Raw genomic sequence first — 17,528 nt, 5'->3', positions numbered from 1 at the left:
GAGGCAGCAGCCAGGGAGGAGAAGGAGGAGGAGCCATGGCCCAGTACCAACTGATCCATGGACCAATCCCGGTCCACGGACCAGGGATTGGAGACCGCTGATCTACACAACAGCCTTGCGGGGTACATCGAGATAGAGCGTTTGTCTGTCTGGAGCAGCGGAAAAGGGCGAGATCGGCATGGTGGGGCAAGAGGCAGAGCTGAACTGAGAAACCCCAGGGGAAAAAACAATTTATATGCAATCATGAACAATGGATCTTTACGCCATTGGTCAGTTTTAGTTTAATTTCTGTGAAAGAACACTTGCATAATTTTATGGTTGGGGTCACCATAAGATAAGGAATTGTATTAAAGGGTCACAGCATTAGGAAGGTTGAGAACCACTGCACTAAAGAGCTTCTTTTTCTTTTTGAAAGTAAAGGCAGCTCAGGCATAATTCTGCCATGCAAGCCTCAGCCCTGCTTAGAAAGTTCTGCAGTCTAGAAATCTAAGGAAGGAAGGAAACAAACAAAAAGACATTTTATCTACTATGTCTTCCATAGTTCAACTTAAGCCAGTGCTTGTTTGTCGTTCCATCCACAGGGAACACCTTCAGTAGCTTGGAAGGGATGGAGTTTGAGTGGAGCATCGCCAAGGACGACGAGATGGAAAACTTGGAGCTGTCCAGCAAGATTAGGTAAAAAGAGCCTTCCTAAATAATATGGAAAAAAGATACAGACAGCTAGGTGTGATCTAGTAGGTGGAGGGACGTGGCCATATCCTCTGCTTTGGACTCCTTGAGCATCTCTGGACTACCTCGCCGTATGGTTCCTCACCTATGAAGGATGACGTGGAACCTGAGGACCAAGCCCTCTGAGGAAATGCTGAGGGACTAGGGAATGTCCAGCCTGGAGAAGAGGAGGCTTAGAGGGGGCAGGATGGCTCTCTGGAAGTATTTGAAAGGCTGCTAGAGGAGGGCAAGGAAAGGTTCCCAGTTTTGCAGAGCCTGCAAGATGCAGCTGTTCTGCCAGGCCTATGGTTGAGGCTCACAGAACACCAACAGTGACGGCCCTCCCTATACAGATCATAACATCTGCACAGTGTATCGTCCACATCAGCTTAGATCTTTATTCTTCCTTACTAGAATCAGAATCACAGAGTTGGAAGGGACCTCCTGGGTCATCTAGTCTAACCCCCCTCACACACAGTGCAGGACACTCACAACCCTATCACTCATCCGCTGTAATCTGCCACCCCCTTGAGTCTTCACAGAGAGATGGTGGGAGCTCCTGGGTTTTAATATCAATCAGCTTTAACAATGTAAATGTTTTAATTTGAATGTATTCACATGTTGCAAGCTGTCCGGAGCTCCTGGGGAAGGCCAATGTAGAAATGACAGCCTGTGAGTTAGAGTGGTTTCCTGATAGAGCGGTTCCTCAGTGGAACAGGCTTCCTCGGGAGGCGGTGGTGATTCTGTGAAGGCTCAAGGGGGTGGCAGGTGACAGTGGATGAGCAAAAGGGTTGTGAGTGTCCTGCATAGTTCAGAGGGTTGGACTAGATGACCTATGAGGTCCCTTCCAACTCTATGATTCTAGTTGGGAGGTGGGTAGAGAGGCAATAAATGCAAGGACACATGCGCTCCTCTGCTGGACACTACTAGGGAGACATGGGAGAATCAAGGGTAGGCAGTGCACCCCCTGTATCTAGCTAAGCCCACACAGGCATTTTATTTGTTTTATTTATATAAAAATTTATATCCCGCACCTTCACCCAAAGGTTCCAGGGTGGCTCACAATAATGCCGAATAATCTATAATCCATTCAAAGCATATCCCCACCCTGTCAGAGCCTGGCAGGACCCTGACCATAGGAAACTAGATATCCCAAGCCTGGTGACGAAATCCATATAATGAAGGCACCTGCTGAATCACCATGGGGAGGCTGTTCCACAATCTAGGGGCCACCACTGGAAAGACCCTCCTATGTATCACTACCCGTTACGCCACTAAGGCAGAAGTGTAAGAAGACTCTGTCGGGGAGAACTCAGTGCTCAGGCAGGTCTCTGTGAAGGCTCCTGAGTTCTGTCCTGACCACTTTCATTTTAGGTCCACCCCAATCCCTTCCCCCAGTCTGAATTTTGCTGTTTAACTCCAGATGTATGTTTAATCCAGCAGCGGTGAAAGAGTAAGACACAAGTCCACGAGCACCTTAAAGACCAACTAGATTTCCAGAGTCTGAGTTTTTCGAGAGGCAAAGCTACTGCAAACTGCCCCCCACCCCACCCCTCTCCAAAGCTAACGTACAGCGAAACGATCCTGAAGACAGACCTCACTCCTTTCTCTAAATACCCAGTCTGGTCTCTTTAGGATTTTAAAATATTCCGAGGCAGAATATTCTCCGCCGGACTACATTGTCGAGATGGAAAGAGAGGAGAAACAAGGAGACAGGATTCTGGTCTCGGGGATCAAAACGGGTGCAGCGGTCATAAAAGTCCGGATACAGGAGCCTACGTACAAGGTGGGTTCTCACCGTGCCTGCTGAGCTTTGTACTCAGAGGGGGTTGGACTAGATGACCCAGGAGATCCCTTCCAACTCTATGATTCTAGTTGGGCCTGATACTCAGAGGATGACCCAGGGGGAGACCTAGGGAGGCCAGAGACAGGAAATCCCTTTCAAAGTTTTTTTTTTTAACTCTTAAGAGTTGGAACCTCCTCTGCCAAGCTAGGTGTGGAACCTCCCCCCAGCAGAAGGAGCCTTTAGCGTTTGGGAGGAGAGCAAATAAGAAGCAGCGATTCGGAAAGAGTGAAATAATTCTGATGAGTGAAACCACCATAAGCAGAAAATAACAACCACGCGTATTCCTCTCTGTTTGCTCAGTCTCTGACCTCTTTTTCCTCAGAAAGTAGCGGCCGCCCTGGTGCGACTCTTGGTTCTGGAGAACATCTTCTTAATACCCTCCTACGATGTTTCCCTGTTGGTTGGTGCCTACATTAGGTACAAAGTTGGCAAAGTAGTTCAGGGGAAGATCACAGGTATGTTCTTTGGCCACTTCTGCACTTTCACATACTTGTGGACAGTCTGTTCCCAGTGAGACTTACAGGGCAGCCTTCAGATAGATTCAGGAGGGTTGCTGCGTTGGTCTGTAGCCGCAGAACAAAGTTTGAATCCAGGGGCATCTTGAAGTCCCACAAGGTTTGATTCAAAGTAGAAATGTTCCTGTGCACGCCCACTTCCTCAGATGCAATGGAATGGGAATTAGCAGTCCATACGGACAGGCTGAGCATGAACAGTAAACTAACATACAGGAAGGGCGCCAAAATAGTAGTAAATTGGACTTGAGCTGTGAGGCATCTGTGAGATTTTTTGCGGATAAAGTCTTGTGACTCCGCCAGGACCTTCCTGCCACAATTGATAGAGATGGAAACTGGAAACTCCAAGGCCGTCACATGAGGACAAAATTGCTGGGGTCGGTGAGGGCGACTGCTTGCCATTTGAATCCCTGTTTGTCCCGGCTGCCTAAATTGGGCGATTGATATATAGGAGGCCCTTTGAGGGATATTCTCAACCTCTCTCTGACATTGGGAGAGTTCCCCAAAGGGCTAAAGGAGGCAGTGGTTCACCCTTTCCTGAAAAAGCTATCGCTGGATCCACAGGACCCTGCCAGCTACCACCTGGTCTCGCACCTTGCATCTCTGGGTAAGGTGGTTGAGAGGGTCGCTGCAGACCAGCTCCTGCCTTTCTTGGAGGAAACTTCGGCCCTTGACCGATACCGTCTTGGCCATCGGGTGGAGACTGTACTGGTCACACTGACGGATGATTTCCGGCGCCCGCTGGATTGAGGCGGTTGGGCTATCCTTGTACTTTTAGACCTGTCAGCCACATTTGATATGGTTGATTACAAGCTGCTAGCCCACCGACTCGCCAGGGCTGGGATTAGAGGGGCAACCTTACGGTGGCTGGTCTGCTTTCTCCAGAGAGAGTGGCAGTGGGGGAAGAGTTGTTGGGCCCCTTTGCGCCACCCTGTGGTGTGCTGCAGGGGGCAATACTCTCCCCCACGTTTTTTACATCTTTGTGCACCCTCTGACACAGCTGGTCCGGGGCTTTGAGCTGGGTTGTCATCAGTATGCCAATGACACCCAGCTGGACGCCCCCCTGGAAAAATTTGCCAGTTGTATGGGAGCAGTGCCTGGATGGCTCAGGCAGAGTCTCCTGAAACTCAGAGTCTCCAAGATGGAGGTCCTGTGGCTGGGTAGAAAGGGGCAGGATCAGGAAGTGCACCTCCCCTTCCTGGATGGGGTGCAGCTTACAGATGTGCCTGCAGCCAGGAATTTGGGGGTGATCTTTGATGCTTCCCTGTCCATGGAGGCTCAGATCATGACGATAGCCCAAATGGCATTTTACAACCTGCGCCAAGCCAGGCTACTAGCGCCCTACCTGTCCCCAGAACACTTGGGCCCATTCCGCACCAGGATCAATGTGGCAAATTGAAAACGGAAAGAAAAAAACGGAATTTAAAATAGTGGAATTCGGCATAATGCATACCTGCCTTTGTAGTGGAATCCAGTTGCGTTTCAATCGTTTCCTACAGGTCTCCGGTCTCGGCAAAAATCGCTAGAAAGGAAGCGATATTTGCCGTGCTTTGTCCCGCCCCTGGCCGTCAATCAAACGAGCAGCCAATGGGCGGTTGTTACCATGCTCCAGAAAAACCCCTTTGCCTTTAAGAACATGTTTAAAAAAGAAAACACACATTGCAAGAAAAACACACGTTGCAACGAATATGCCTTGATTCCTTGATTCCTTGCTTCCTCCTAACGTAGAGACCCATCTAGCTGGCAGCTGGCGTGTGAGCTGCTGTTTCATCGTTGCCACGCTCCCCCGAGTGAAACCCCCCCCCCCCCATGCACGAGCGTGATTTTCAGCCGAAAATAAAGGGAACTTGCAAATGAGGCTGTGTTGGGCTTGGTGACTTGAGGGGAGCTTTAAAGCAGTTCTGTGGAGGGACTGCAGCCGGAGAAGCCTCGCTGGGTGAATGAAGGCTCGCCAGTTCGTTGCTCTCCGCTTGCTCCGAGAAAAAAAAATGGCGATCGCTTCGCCGGAAGATCAGAGGAGAGAGCCAGGGGGAGGGACTTTGCTGAAACCTCAACAATGGTAACGCACAGAACTTTTTCGCTAGTGTTGCAGATTGGTTGCAAGAGTGTAGCGCTTTCCAGAGGGTGAATCCACTTTTGGGGATTTCCCTGGAAGCACTACAACGAAGCGCTTCTAGTGGGACTGTTTCAGGAGTGTGGCAGATTGTGTACGACGTTGTGCATAATTGCATTTTAGTAGCGATTACAATTTGCCACACTCCTGCTACATTAGACTTGTGCGGAATGGGCCTTGGTCACAGTGATCCATGCAGGTCCGTTTGCCTCCTTATGCCCCCCACAGGGCTCTTCGCTCTGCCTGTATGAATTTGCTGGTTATCCCCGGTCCACAGGAGGCATGCCTGGCCTCAGCCAGGGCCAGGGCCTTTTCGGTCCTGGCCCCGACCTGATGGAATGAGTTCCCAGAAGAGCTGAGGACCCTGATGGAACTGTCAGCCTTCCACAGGGCCTGTAAGACACAGCTCTTCCGCCCGCCCTTTGGTTGAGGCTGGGCCAAGAAGATCGGGTCCCTCCCTATATAGGCCCCTGTAGAGGTATTGCCCTCGGTCAGCTGGGCACAGGCACCTCTTTCGAGGACAATGGCGGATTTTTGGGGACCGGCATTATTGCCTATGGTCAGGGTTGGGGGAGGGAAATAGATTTGCTTTACCCACCATTGAGGACTATTGTTGTTGCTGTTTTTATGGGGGGGAGTTATTGTTTTATTGTAAACTGCCATGAGCCAGCTGGGTTCGGGAGTTTTCTTTCTTCTTCTTTTTATCCTTTAGCTGGCAATTTATGGAGCAGGTTGTCCTCTCAGCCAATACACTGCTGTAGGTGCTGCTGTTTTTTTTGCCTTGTTTATTATACATTTCCACTCTTGGCAATTGGTGGCAGTAGTTTTGGCCGTGTGGATAGTCAATCGCTGGTTTCTAAGATCTTCCAGGATCTGTTTCAGCCATGTTTTCTTTGGCGCCAGTCGTTGGATCTTCCGTTCAGTTGGTCGTTCTCGCCAGAGGAGATGATGAGGCAGTCTGCTGGTGTCTCCAGGCATGGCCAAGCCATTGCAGGCTGCGCTTTTGGATTTGTTCTTTGATTTACGGCTGATTGTCACATCTTGTCCAAATTGTCCGCATGGGTTCAGAAGAGGTGTTGGGAAAATGCAAATATAAATAAATAAATAATAGATTCAAGGGCCAGACAAGAAGAAAAAGCTTAATTCATAAAGTTACTATTTGTTTGGGTTAACCTTGAATAAAATTTTGCTGGCCTTAAAGTTGTCACTGGACACAAACTTTGCAGTGCAGTCCTCAGTAGACTTACACCCTCCTTAAGTCTATTGCTTTCAGTGCCCTTAGAAAGGTATAAGCCTGCTTAGGATTTCGCATTTAGTCTGTACCTTTAGTCTTTCTACCTTTAGGCAGTGATATTCAACCTTTCTAGACTTGGGACCCATTTATTTGCTACACAGTTTAGTTTCTACATCTATTATTTTCTTTCAGTGTTATTTATCCTTATCCATCCATTGTTCCTCTTAATATTTGTGAAACAGCCCTGGGAGTGGAGAGTGTCCTCGCTGTCCAAGTTGGAATAGGGCCATTCAGGGTGCAGCCAGCAAAACTGGCCACACCCTGATTGGCCCTGCACCTACAGCTCCTGCCCTCTCTCCCTGGACGCTTGCCACTTTGCTGCAGGAGCCAGCACGTGAGAGAGACACACAGAGACACAGAGAGCCCTGCCAAACCGCCAATGAGCCCTCATTCCCTGCTACAAACAGCCCTGATTACCTCCTATGGCTCCTGCTGCAACGGGGGGGGGGGGGGGGGGGGGAGAGAGATCTGCGCCTGCCAGTGTCCCCTGGGTCCTAGCGCCCATTGTATTCCTGGTTGCAATGGGCTTTCTTTGTTGTTGTTAGGTGCGAAGTCGTGTCTGTCCCATCGCGACCCCATGGACAATGATCCTCCAGGCCTTCCTGCCCTCTACCATTCCCTGGAGTCCATTTAAGTTTGCACCTACTGCTTCAGTATGGGCTTTCTTGCTAGTATTTAAAATATGTTTGCATGATCATTCCATCTAATCAGGGTTCCCAAGGCAGTTAACAATTAACAACAACACTTAAAATTACCCAACAATCCCACAAAAAGAAGATAATTGTTTTTTATATCCCACTTTTCACTATTAGAAGGAGTCACAAAGCTTACCTTCTCTTTCCTCTCCCCACAACAGACACCTTATGAGGTCGGTGGGGCTGAGAGAGCTCTGACAGGACTGCTCTGTGAGAACAGCTCTAACAGAATTGTGACTAGCCCAAGATCACCCCACTGGCTGCATGTGGAGGAGCAGGGAATCAAACCCAGCTCCTCAGAAGTCACCACTCTTAACCATTATGCAAAACAGGTTCTTGGGCCTATTATCATTGTTGGGCATATGACAAACAAAGCAAAAAATGTCTTTACCCACTGATGGGAGACACCGAGAGAGGGAGACAGAGAAATCTCCCTAGGGACGGAGTTGCAGAGCTTTGGTGCCGTGACACAGAAGACCCTTTCCTGGGTTACCACCCATCTAGTCTCAGATGGCCGAGCACTCAAAACGGGACCTCTGCAGATGACCGGACTGAACAGCTAGATTCATAACGGGAGAAGCAAATGGTTGTGTCCATTTGTTTCCCCGACTACCACAAAATCATTTTGTGAGCAATTCAATGCCAAAAAGCCAATTCAATGCCAAAAAGTGCTTTAGGATGCTTAGGGCTGATCCTGCGTTGAGCAGGGGGTTGGACTAGATGGCCTGTATGGCCCCTTCCAACTCTATGATTCTGTGATTCTATAATCCACGTAAGAATGCTTTGATCAGTAAGGAAGCCGAGGGTGTTGCCCCTGTGCTCTTCTTCTGAGAAGCTGCATTTTTGGGAGGGAGGCTTTCCATAAGGAACGTGCTTGCCGTAGCCGCTCAGTCGGCAAAGAATCCATTGAGCTTGCCTGACCGCTTTCTCCTGCAGAGGCAGAGCTGCCCCTGGAGCATTACGAGCTCCAACTGCGGGATGAAGTGAAGGCACCCGGCGGATCCGACCTCCTCCCCGTCGCCAGACTGGACGCGGACACGGCCACCGTCACCGCCATGGAGCTGGGACAGGTTAACCTCGTCTTTGTCCACAAAAGTATCCTTACAAATTCGCTCTACCTAAGCATCCTTGTTCCACCAGAAGGGCCAAGGACGCCTGGCTGTTAAGAGGATTCCAGTCCCCCCCTTTGTTTTCTACTCTCCTGCTTTAACACACGAGGCTGAATTCCTTAAGAGAAAAAATAAGATGTCCACATGCGAGCGGCCTCCGGACTTCCAAACTGCAGCATATACGTTGTAGAGGCCGGATTTTTGGGTAATGGATTCCCCCTCAACACACTTATTCCATACTCAGCTTGAGTAGGCACGTGTTTGTTTTGCAGAGGAGAGGGCGATGTGGGTATCTGTTGTGTCTGTAGTTCTGCCGAGAGCCAAGCTTGAGGTCCAAGGCAGTATTGTAGGAGGTTGAGAGGGGACATGATAGCCCTCTAAGTATTTGAAAGGTTGTCACTTGGAGGAGGGCAGGACGCTGTTTCTGCTGGCTGCAGAGGAGAGGACACGTAGTAATGGATTTAAACTACAAGTACAACGATATAGGCTAGATATCAGGAAAAAATTTTCACAGTCAGAGTAGTTCAGCTGTGGAATAGGCTGCCTAAGGAGGTGGTGAGCTCCCCCTCACTGGCAGTCTTCAAGCAAAGGTTGGATACACACTTTTCTTGGATGCTTTAGGATGCTTAGGGCTGATCCTGCGTTGAGCAGGGGGTTGGACTAGATGGCCTGTATGGCCCCTTCCAACTCTATGATTCTATGATTCTATCTATTGTGGGGCTTTTGTATATAAGTTGGGGTTGGTGGTGGGTTTATTTGGTTCTGTTTTGATTCTTTTTCTGAGGTCACAATAAGGAGCTGAAATGAATCAAGTCTATTACTATCACCCATTGCATTAAAAATATATTTATATATATATATATATATATATATATATATATACTGTGTGCTATTAGCAGAAGAAGAGCCTCTTGTGGCACAGAGTGGTAAGGCAGCCGTCTGAAAGCTTTGCCCATGAGGCTGGGAGTTCAATCCCAGCAGCCGGCTCAAGGTTGACTCAGCCTTCCATCCTTCCGAGGTCGGTAAAATGAGTACCCAGCTTGCTGGGGGGGTAAACGGTAATGACTGGGGAAGGCACTAGCAAACCACCCTGTATTGAGTCTGCCATGAAAACGCTGGAGGGCGTCACCCCAAGGGGGTGACTCGGTGCTTGCACAGGGGATACCTTTACCTTTACCTTTATTAGCAGAGGAGCTGTCTGTGGCCTGAGGAAGCCCTGAAAGTGATGCAGAGGAAGAATCAAGTGAGCCATGGCCAGTTTAAGTTTTGACCAAGCAACCATCAGCATGGATGATGCATGAGCTCACTGCCAGTATTTTTAAGGGTATTTTTTTGTGTGCTTGCTTCCCTTTGGACCACTGCTTGTAGGTTTCTCAGTCCAGCCCGGAAACAGGTGGATCCTAGAAGTGAAACGGGCCTACACCATCACCATTGAGATATACGATAAATCAAGCTCCAAGATCTACCCGTCCGATGTGAGTAGGCCTTGGTCGGGAAGGAGTTCCTGACGGTCAAAAGTGAATTTACAGTACAAATTTGGAGGACGAATTTGCAGTAGCTACTTTGCAGAAGCAACTAACATGTTCCCTGCCTGAGCTTCCCACTGGCATCGACTTGCAGAAATCTTCCACTATTGTGACTGATCTCTCGACAACCGAGATCAGTTTCTCTGGAGAAGATGGCTGCTTTGAAGAGTGGACTCTATTTGGAAAGTGTACTCTACGGCAGCTGGACCCAACCCCTGGTCCGGAGACCGGTCCCGGTTCATGGATCATTCGGTACTGGGCCACGGCTCCTACTCGTCCTCCTCCCTGGCTGCTGCCTCAGGGGCTGCCCTGCCACTCTTCCGCCGGCTCACCTTTGGTGCTCTCCAGTGGCCGCCATGTCTGGGGCTTCCCCTTGGTGTGGCAGTGCGCAGTTGCTGCTGGCAGCGCTCCCCAGTGGGCAGTGGGAAGTCAGGGGCGCCGGTGGGAAAGCAAGTGGAGACAGGGCTCAGGTGGCCACAGTGACATCCCTCGGCAAAAGACTACCCCCCCCCCGGACCTCAGTAAAATTGTCAAGCGTTGACCGGTCCCCGGTGATAAAAAGGTTGAGGACCACTGCTCTATTGGTTTTTGACCCTGCTGAGATCCCATCCCACCCTCCCCAGGTGCCATCCCCAAAATCTCGAGGCATTTCCCAACCTTGTACTTGCAAAATGAAAGGGCCCAATCATGATGTTGTGCCTGTAGTTCTTCCTGACCCCCCGGTTGAAAACCCAGGGCTTTAACACATTGAATGCATGCTTTCAGGAATCTGGAACGGTATTTTGACCCCTCGAGCTTCCCTTCCAAACTTAGGGCCAGGGTACTCATTCCAAATTTTGTTGTCATGCTGGCTTTCACACGGGAGCTGCAGGGAAAGGAATTGTACAAAGTGATGGCCTGGTAGTCAAGAAAATGATTGCAACCTTCTGATTGATCATGTAATTATTGGAGATTGGCTATAGTTCTACATCCTGTCCCGGTTCAAGTCTTTGGTTCTGACCAGGCAGAGAAAACTGCCTGTTCCTCTCTGGAATGTAGTTTTTGATAAGCTCTCTCACAAGACGAAAGTTTATTTTATAGCTGGGATAGTCCTTCTCAAGGCTGGAGAAATGGAAGAAGAGTGTCATTAATGTTTATGTAAACCATTGGAAGTTGGGGGGGGGGGAGAGTATGCGAGCAGCTTTTTGGACCTGTCAGCAGTTCCTGGACGGCTGGCGTAAGGGCTGTAGGGTGTTCCCGGGAGGTGGAGTGGGGAGGTCGAGACCCCGGGCTATTGGCTCATCCTGCAAGGCCAACCTCCAAGGGAAGGGTATTTAATATGATGTAATCCTATTGTTCTCCACCCAGATTGGGGAACTCCCCTGTGTCTATATTTCTTCTGCAGTAAAAATATTTTAAAAAGTTTTTCTCCCAGACCATTTATGTACTGGAGGTTTCATGCCAGGCTGCAGGGTGGAGTTTTAGTCGTGGCAGGTTGCCCCACCTCTTCCTGCACACACATGGGGGAGCATTTGGCCTGGTGCACTTCATCCGCCCCTGATTTGTGCTCCTGCACGGGAGCTGGGGCAGTGAAGTTCCCAGTGCATAAACGTTCTCCGCGTGATTCATTGGGGCTGGGCGAAAGAACCCTAATTTGGCCATTTGGCTATCAAAAGGAAACCCAAACCTGACTTGCCAAAATTTGTAACTCATAGTTTGGCTCTTAGAACCAAGCTGCCAGACACCAGGGCCAAAACATACCACGGTTCTATTCATCTGTGTCCTTTTTGCCGCACATCTGAGAAAAGGGATTGAGGGGCCGCTAAGCTTTTCATTTTTCTGACCGTGTAATTTTTCTCCATTTTTGCAGAATCTTAGAATAACACACGACTTTCCCGTGAAACATTTTGAGGAGGTCACGTCCTCAGTCAATGGTACCTACCACATCGTTCGGATTCTGGAGGACGGTATCAGCATAATAAAAGCCACTCTGCAGTCTGTTCTCCTTCAGGTAAAGAAAAATAATCTCTGACCCTACAGAGAAAAAGAGAAGGAATGTTCCCCTTGTTCGGGCAGGAAGAAAGAAGAGCTTTAAAAATGCATTCTGGGACCTAGGAATGTGATGTACTTGCTAGACCCTGCAGGCTGGGATGTTTCTGGTTTGCACAAAGCTGTTCTCTGGACATCCAGGTCATAACCGCCCTTGTTCTTCTGCTTCAGAACGGCCTGGAAGATTTCTTACTGGCTCCAATCAGCCACGAACAAGAAGTGAAGATTTATCTCCCCATCAAGCTGACGCCTTCCTTCCTGGCTTTCCCACACCACCCTCTGGATGTCTTGTATCGATACAGAGTGCAGGTGAAGCTGGCCAAGGCGTGGAGAAACAGATCTAGGAACGCACGGCATTTAGATCCAACCGTGGACAGCAGTACCAGTTTAGAGGCGGACTTGGGGCCATTTTGAAACGAAGCAAAGGCTGGAATCCGATTGGGCCTGCAGCATGGCAGGGCCAGGCAGCCTTCTTCCCACAAATTAAAATTGCCCGGTTCTGCCTTGCCACAAGCCTGATCAGGATGTGGCCCTCACAGCATTTTTAAACGGCCCGCCTTCAGCCCTCAAATTGCACTGGCATCCACAGGTCAGACACTAACATCTACTTTGGCTCTTAGAATCATAGAATCATAGAGTTGGAAAGGACCTCCTGGGTCATCTAGTCTAACCCTCTGCACTATGCAGGATACCCACAACCCTATCGCTCATCCACTGCCACCTGCCACCCCCTTGAACCTTCACAGAATCAGCCTCTCCGTCAGATGGCCTCTGTTTAAAAATCTCCAAAGATGGAGAACCCACCACCTCCCCAGGAAGCCTGTTCCACTGAACTTCTTATTTGAAGTTATTATACTGACACGGCATCTGCCAGTACGTTTCTTTGGTTCCCACCAAGTGTTTTTAGAATGTGGGCAGGTCCACAAGGAGCATTTTAGGTTTTTGATGTCTATGGTGTAATGTAGGCAATAGCTTTATGTCAAGTACTAATAACGGGGAAATTCTGAAATTACAACAGGTCTCCGTTCCGAAGAGACACAATCACCCATTTGGGTAAAATGTTTCATGCACCTAACTGGAACTTCTGTTGTGGTCCTCGGATTCTCCAAGTTTTAACATGTTTTTATAATCCAGCTGGAAGTTGATAACCATGTCATTACATCCACATGTTTTTCACTTTTGAAAAATAATGAGAGCCAGTTTGGTGTAGTGGTTAGGAGTACGGACTTCTAATCTGGCGAGCTGGGTTCGATTCTGCACTCCCCCACATGCAGCCAGCTGGGTGACCTTGGGCTCACCACAGCACTGATAAAGCTGTTTTGAGCAGGAATATCAGGGCTCTCTCAGCCTCACCTCCCTCCCAGGGTGTCTGTTGTGGGGAGAGGAAAGGGAAGGTGACTGTAAGCCGCTTTGAGACTCCTTCGGGTAGAGAAAAGCGGCATATAAGAACCAACTCTTTTTCTTCATTAATATCAGAGCTCTCTCAGCCTCACCCACCTCACAGGGTGTCTGTTGTGGGGAGAGGAAAGGGAAGGCGACTATAAGCCGTTTTGAGCCTCCTTCGGGTAAAGAAAAGCGGCATATAAGAACCAACTCTTCTTCATCTTCTAATCTACATTCTTATCAGAATTGGGCCTAACCACATTGTTAAAAATATAGCAGAATAACAATAAAAACAGTAATTGAAATTTAAACATCCAGCAACAGATCAAAGCCAATAGGCTCCAAACTTATTAGCCCTGATTGTGAGCATCCAGGTTGACTTGAGGAGCAACTCAAGATGCTAGGATGGAAAAAAGAAGGTAGAAGAAGAAGAAGAGTTGGTTCTTATATGCCGCTTTTCCCTACCCGAAGGAGGCTCAAAGCGGCTTACAGTCGCCTTCCCTTTCCTCTCCCCACAACAGACCCCCCGTAAGGTGAGTGAGGCTGAGAAAGCCCTGATATCACTGCCCAGTCAGAAGAGTTTTATCAGTGCCGTGGCGAGCCCAAGGTCACCCAGCTGGCTGCATGTGGGGGAGTGCAGAATTGAACCTGGGATGCCAGATTAGAAGTCCACACTCCTAAACTACACCAAACCACTACACCAAACTAGAGAATGGAAATGAAAAAATGCAGGGGTGGGCACATGTATGGCGGGGAGGCCTGTCAATATTTGCTATGCTACAGCATGCAGCGGTTGCACTAGCCTCAATCAAAGGCCTGGCGGAAAAGCTGAATTTTACTGGCCCTGCAGAACTGCTGGAGTTTTGTCAGGGCCCTGATCTCGCTTGGGAGCTGGAGCACAAGGCTTTTCTGGGGGCATATTCTGAGAGGCAGTCCCATAGGTATGTGTGGTTATTTTGTTTCTGTCTTCTCACCTTGTCGCAGGTAACAGGAGGCAGCGGCAACTTCACGTGGACCTCTTCCAACCAGACAGTGGCCACCGTCACTGTGAAAGGGGTGGTCACAGCAGGGCTAGTCCAGGGACAGAGCGCAGTGCAGGCTCGAGACGTCCAGAACCCTTTCCACTTTGGAGAGATACAGGCAAGTCTCCAGCGGAATCGCTGCCACTGCTTTAGTGTAAATGGAATTCAGCGCCCGGTCAGATCTACACAAACCTGACCTAATTCCGCACATGTAGGATAATGCGCTTTCAGTGTGCTTTTGCGGCTGGATTGTCACGTGCAGAAGATGAAAATCTGCTTCTAAAGGGCATTGAAAGTACCTCAGCCCTTGTGTGCAGAATGGACCCTGGTTTAACGTAAAGTTCCTCTTTGGGAGAATTCTGGGGATTATAGTTTGGGGAATCTTTTCCAGAGAACCCTCAGCAATATCACCAAACTACAATTCCCAAAAATCTTTTCGTGTAAGCCAGCCTTCCTCTACTTTTTTTTACCACTGAGAAACCCCTGAAACATTCTTCATGCTTCAAGAAGCCCAAGGAATGGTGCAATTGGGCAGAATAGGGTTGGGAAGCAGAGCTGTGTAAACGCCCACCCGGGGCCCTCCCTTCCCACCCCTTCCAGGTCCAGCATTGGCCATTATGGGAGGGGGTTTTGACATGACCATATATGATCATAAGATAAAAAAGGTATCCCCTGTTCAAGCACTGGGTCATGTCTGACCCTTGGGGTGACGCCTCTAGCGTCTTCATGGCAGATTCAAGATGGTTTGCCAGTGCCTTCCCTAGTCATTACCATTTACCCCCCAGCAAGCTGGGTACTCATTTTACCGACCTCGGAAGGATGGAAGGCTGAGTCAACCTTGAGCCGGCTGCCGGGATCAAACTCCCAGCCTCATGGGCAGAGCTTTCAGACTGCATGTCAGCTGCCTTACCACTCTACGCCACAAGAGGCTCATGATATGATCATATCACCCAATAAAAGTTTAACACATTTTTAAAATGTATTAAACATTAGCTCCCAGAAACCCCAGGGATTCCATGAAACCCTGGTTGAGAAAGCCTGATGTAAGCTGTGATAGTTAAAGTGTCTTAAAACCACTATACATTTGCAGTGTGGATAGGGCTCCTGAGGACAAATAACATCCTTTGTGTTCCCTGTACAAAGAGCTGTAACGTGGAAAGGTTACCTTCTGCTCAGATTCCCCACCCACCCAAGCTGCTGGTTATGCTTTCAGAACTTCAGACTTTATGTAAGCAAACATCTGTGTATGCTCAGTGGTCCCTGACCTTTTTCAGACCGGAGGGGGGGGGAGGCCTGGGGACAGGGGGGGGGAGGAAGAGGGAGAGTGCTGCTCACTGTGTGGCGCTCACTGGCGGGCGCAAACGTGCAGGCGTCTAACTGCCGCACCTGCGCGTTTGCGCCCGTCATTGAGCGCCACACAGCGCTGCTCTCCCCCCCTCCCCCCGGTCCTCAGGCCTTCGTCTCCCCTAGGCTTGAGTAATTCGGCCACCAAAGTAGCTGATCGCTCCCGGCGCAGCAGGTGCTGCGCTACGGGGGGGGGGGGGGTGTGGCGCGCTCGGTGGCACACCGGTGCCCACACCTCCCTCCCCTCCTATGCGGCCCGGTACCAAGGGCTCCACAGCGCGGTACCGGACCGTAGCCCTGGGGTTAGGGAACACTGCATGGTATGAACCTCTGGGGCTAAGTTTACCGAATTCTCAATTCAAGATAAGCTGCGTTCTGCCAGACAATGCTGCTTTGTTGCTTAATCTGCACCTAGAGTCAGACTGTGAAGGAATTGGATGAAGAGCTCCTACTCCATGATAGCTAGAAGGCCCATCTAGGCCCTCTTTCAGTAGGAAGTCCTTAACATACATTGAGAGGCAGGATGGCATAGGGCAGGGGTAGTCAACCTGTGGCCCTCCAGAGGTCCAAGGACTACAATTCCCATGAGCCCCTGCCAGCGTTTGCTGACAGGGGCTCATGGGAATTGTAGTCCATGGACCTCTGGAGGACCACAGGTTGACTACCCCTGGCATAGGGGATAAAGTGGGACTAGGATCCTGGGCAACCCAAGTTTAAATCCCCACTGCTACCAGAGAAGCGTGTTGAGTGACCTTGGTCCCATCAGAAATGCCCTCAAAGTGTCGTTGTGAGAAATAATGCCATTTCATTTCAGTTCAGCAGGTGGTTTGGGGATATCAGGAAGAGGGTGGATATTAAGGGCCATTCCGCACGAATTATGAAGAGCACTGATCCCTCCTTTCCCCGGGTTTTTGGCTGCTCCCTGGTCTCTCAGGTGCGTGTGCTAAAGCTCTCCAAGATGGAGTTGCTGCCGTTCCATGCCGACGTCGAGATTGGACAGACCTTGGAGGCTCCGCTCATGATGTATCACACGGAAAAGGAGACTGGGGAGACCATCGCCTTCACCGACTGCTCCCTCTTGGCCCTGGACGTCAGCATGGACAAGCAAGGGGTGTTTGCCTTGGACGAAGAGGGTAAAAGGGTAGCTTTCTTTGCTCCTCACCCCCACCCTCTCGTGCAAACACAGCCGTTCCCACTTCACAAACACGGCTCTGGGCACCACTGTTCAGAAAACCCTGAACCTGTGGCTGCAGCCACCCTTCTGGCTTTGGAAGGGGGAAATTAGGACCGGAGCGTGGAGACGAGGGCTGCAGCAAAGCGGCAGAGTGCAGCGCACTTGCTTTGCACGCAAACAGTCCCAGCTTGATCAGCGTCTCCCACTGAGCAGGCAAAGACCGGCAGGACTGGCAAAGAGCCTCTTCCAAAGACCCTGAAGAGCCACTCCTAGCTGGAGTCTGAACAGTTAGAATCATAGAATAGAATCATAGAACCATAGAGTTGGAAGGGGCCATACAGGCCATCTAGTCCAACCCCCTGCTCAACGCAGGATCAGCCCAGAGCACCCTAAAGCATCCAAGAAAAGTGTGTATCCAACCTTTGCTTGAAGACTGCCAGTGAGGGGGAGCTCACCACCCCCTTAGGCAGCCTATTCCACTGCTGAACTACTCTGACTGTGAAAAACTTTTTCCTGATATCTAGCCTACATCGTTGTAGTTTAAACCCATTACTGCGTGTCCTTTCCTCTGCAGCCAATGGGAACAGCATCCTGCCCTCCTCCTAGTGACAACCTTTCAACCTTAGTTAGTTCTGGGGTAGTTAGCCAGGGTGCCAAAGTGATTAAGAGTGGTGGCTTCTAAACTGGCAAGCCAGGTTTTATTGCCTTCTCTGCCACGTGCAGCCAGCCGGATGACCTGGAGCTTGTCACAGGCCTGATAGTGCTGTTCTCACA

The 17,528-nt window shown here is 49.8% G+C and overlaps 1 protein-coding gene across 1 annotated transcript in view; it reads left to right on the top strand.

Annotated features, from left to right (window-relative positions):
- Positions 1 to 17,528, top strand: part of NUP210L (nucleoporin 210 like) — a 73,638-nt gene that overhangs the window by 6,108 nt on the left and 50,002 nt on the right. Inside the window, exons 4-13 of the mRNA XM_077321444.1 lie at positions 582 to 675; positions 2,344 to 2,494; positions 2,877 to 3,009; positions 8,105 to 8,263; positions 8,414 to 8,482; positions 9,646 to 9,752; positions 11,653 to 11,793; positions 12,003 to 12,140; positions 14,199 to 14,354; positions 16,515 to 16,713. Of these exons, the coding sequence (XP_077177559.1) occupies positions 582 to 675; positions 2,344 to 2,494; positions 2,877 to 3,009; positions 8,105 to 8,263; positions 8,414 to 8,482; positions 9,646 to 9,752; positions 11,653 to 11,793; positions 12,003 to 12,140; positions 14,199 to 14,354; positions 16,515 to 16,713 (1,347 nt within the window). The remainder of the gene's footprint in view (positions 1 to 581; positions 676 to 2,343; positions 2,495 to 2,876; positions 3,010 to 8,104; positions 8,264 to 8,413; positions 8,483 to 9,645; positions 9,753 to 11,652; positions 11,794 to 12,002; positions 12,141 to 14,198; positions 14,355 to 16,514; positions 16,714 to 17,528) is intronic.

This window comes from Paroedura picta, chromosome 1 (genome assembly GCF_049243985.1).
Source record: "Paroedura picta isolate Pp20150507F chromosome 1, Ppicta_v3.0, whole genome shotgun sequence".
Taxonomy (NCBI): Eukaryota; Metazoa; Chordata; class Lepidosauria; order Squamata; family Gekkonidae; genus Paroedura; species Paroedura picta.
Note: the sequence above shows the minus strand (reverse complement) of the source record. Positions and strands in the feature narration are given on the sequence as shown.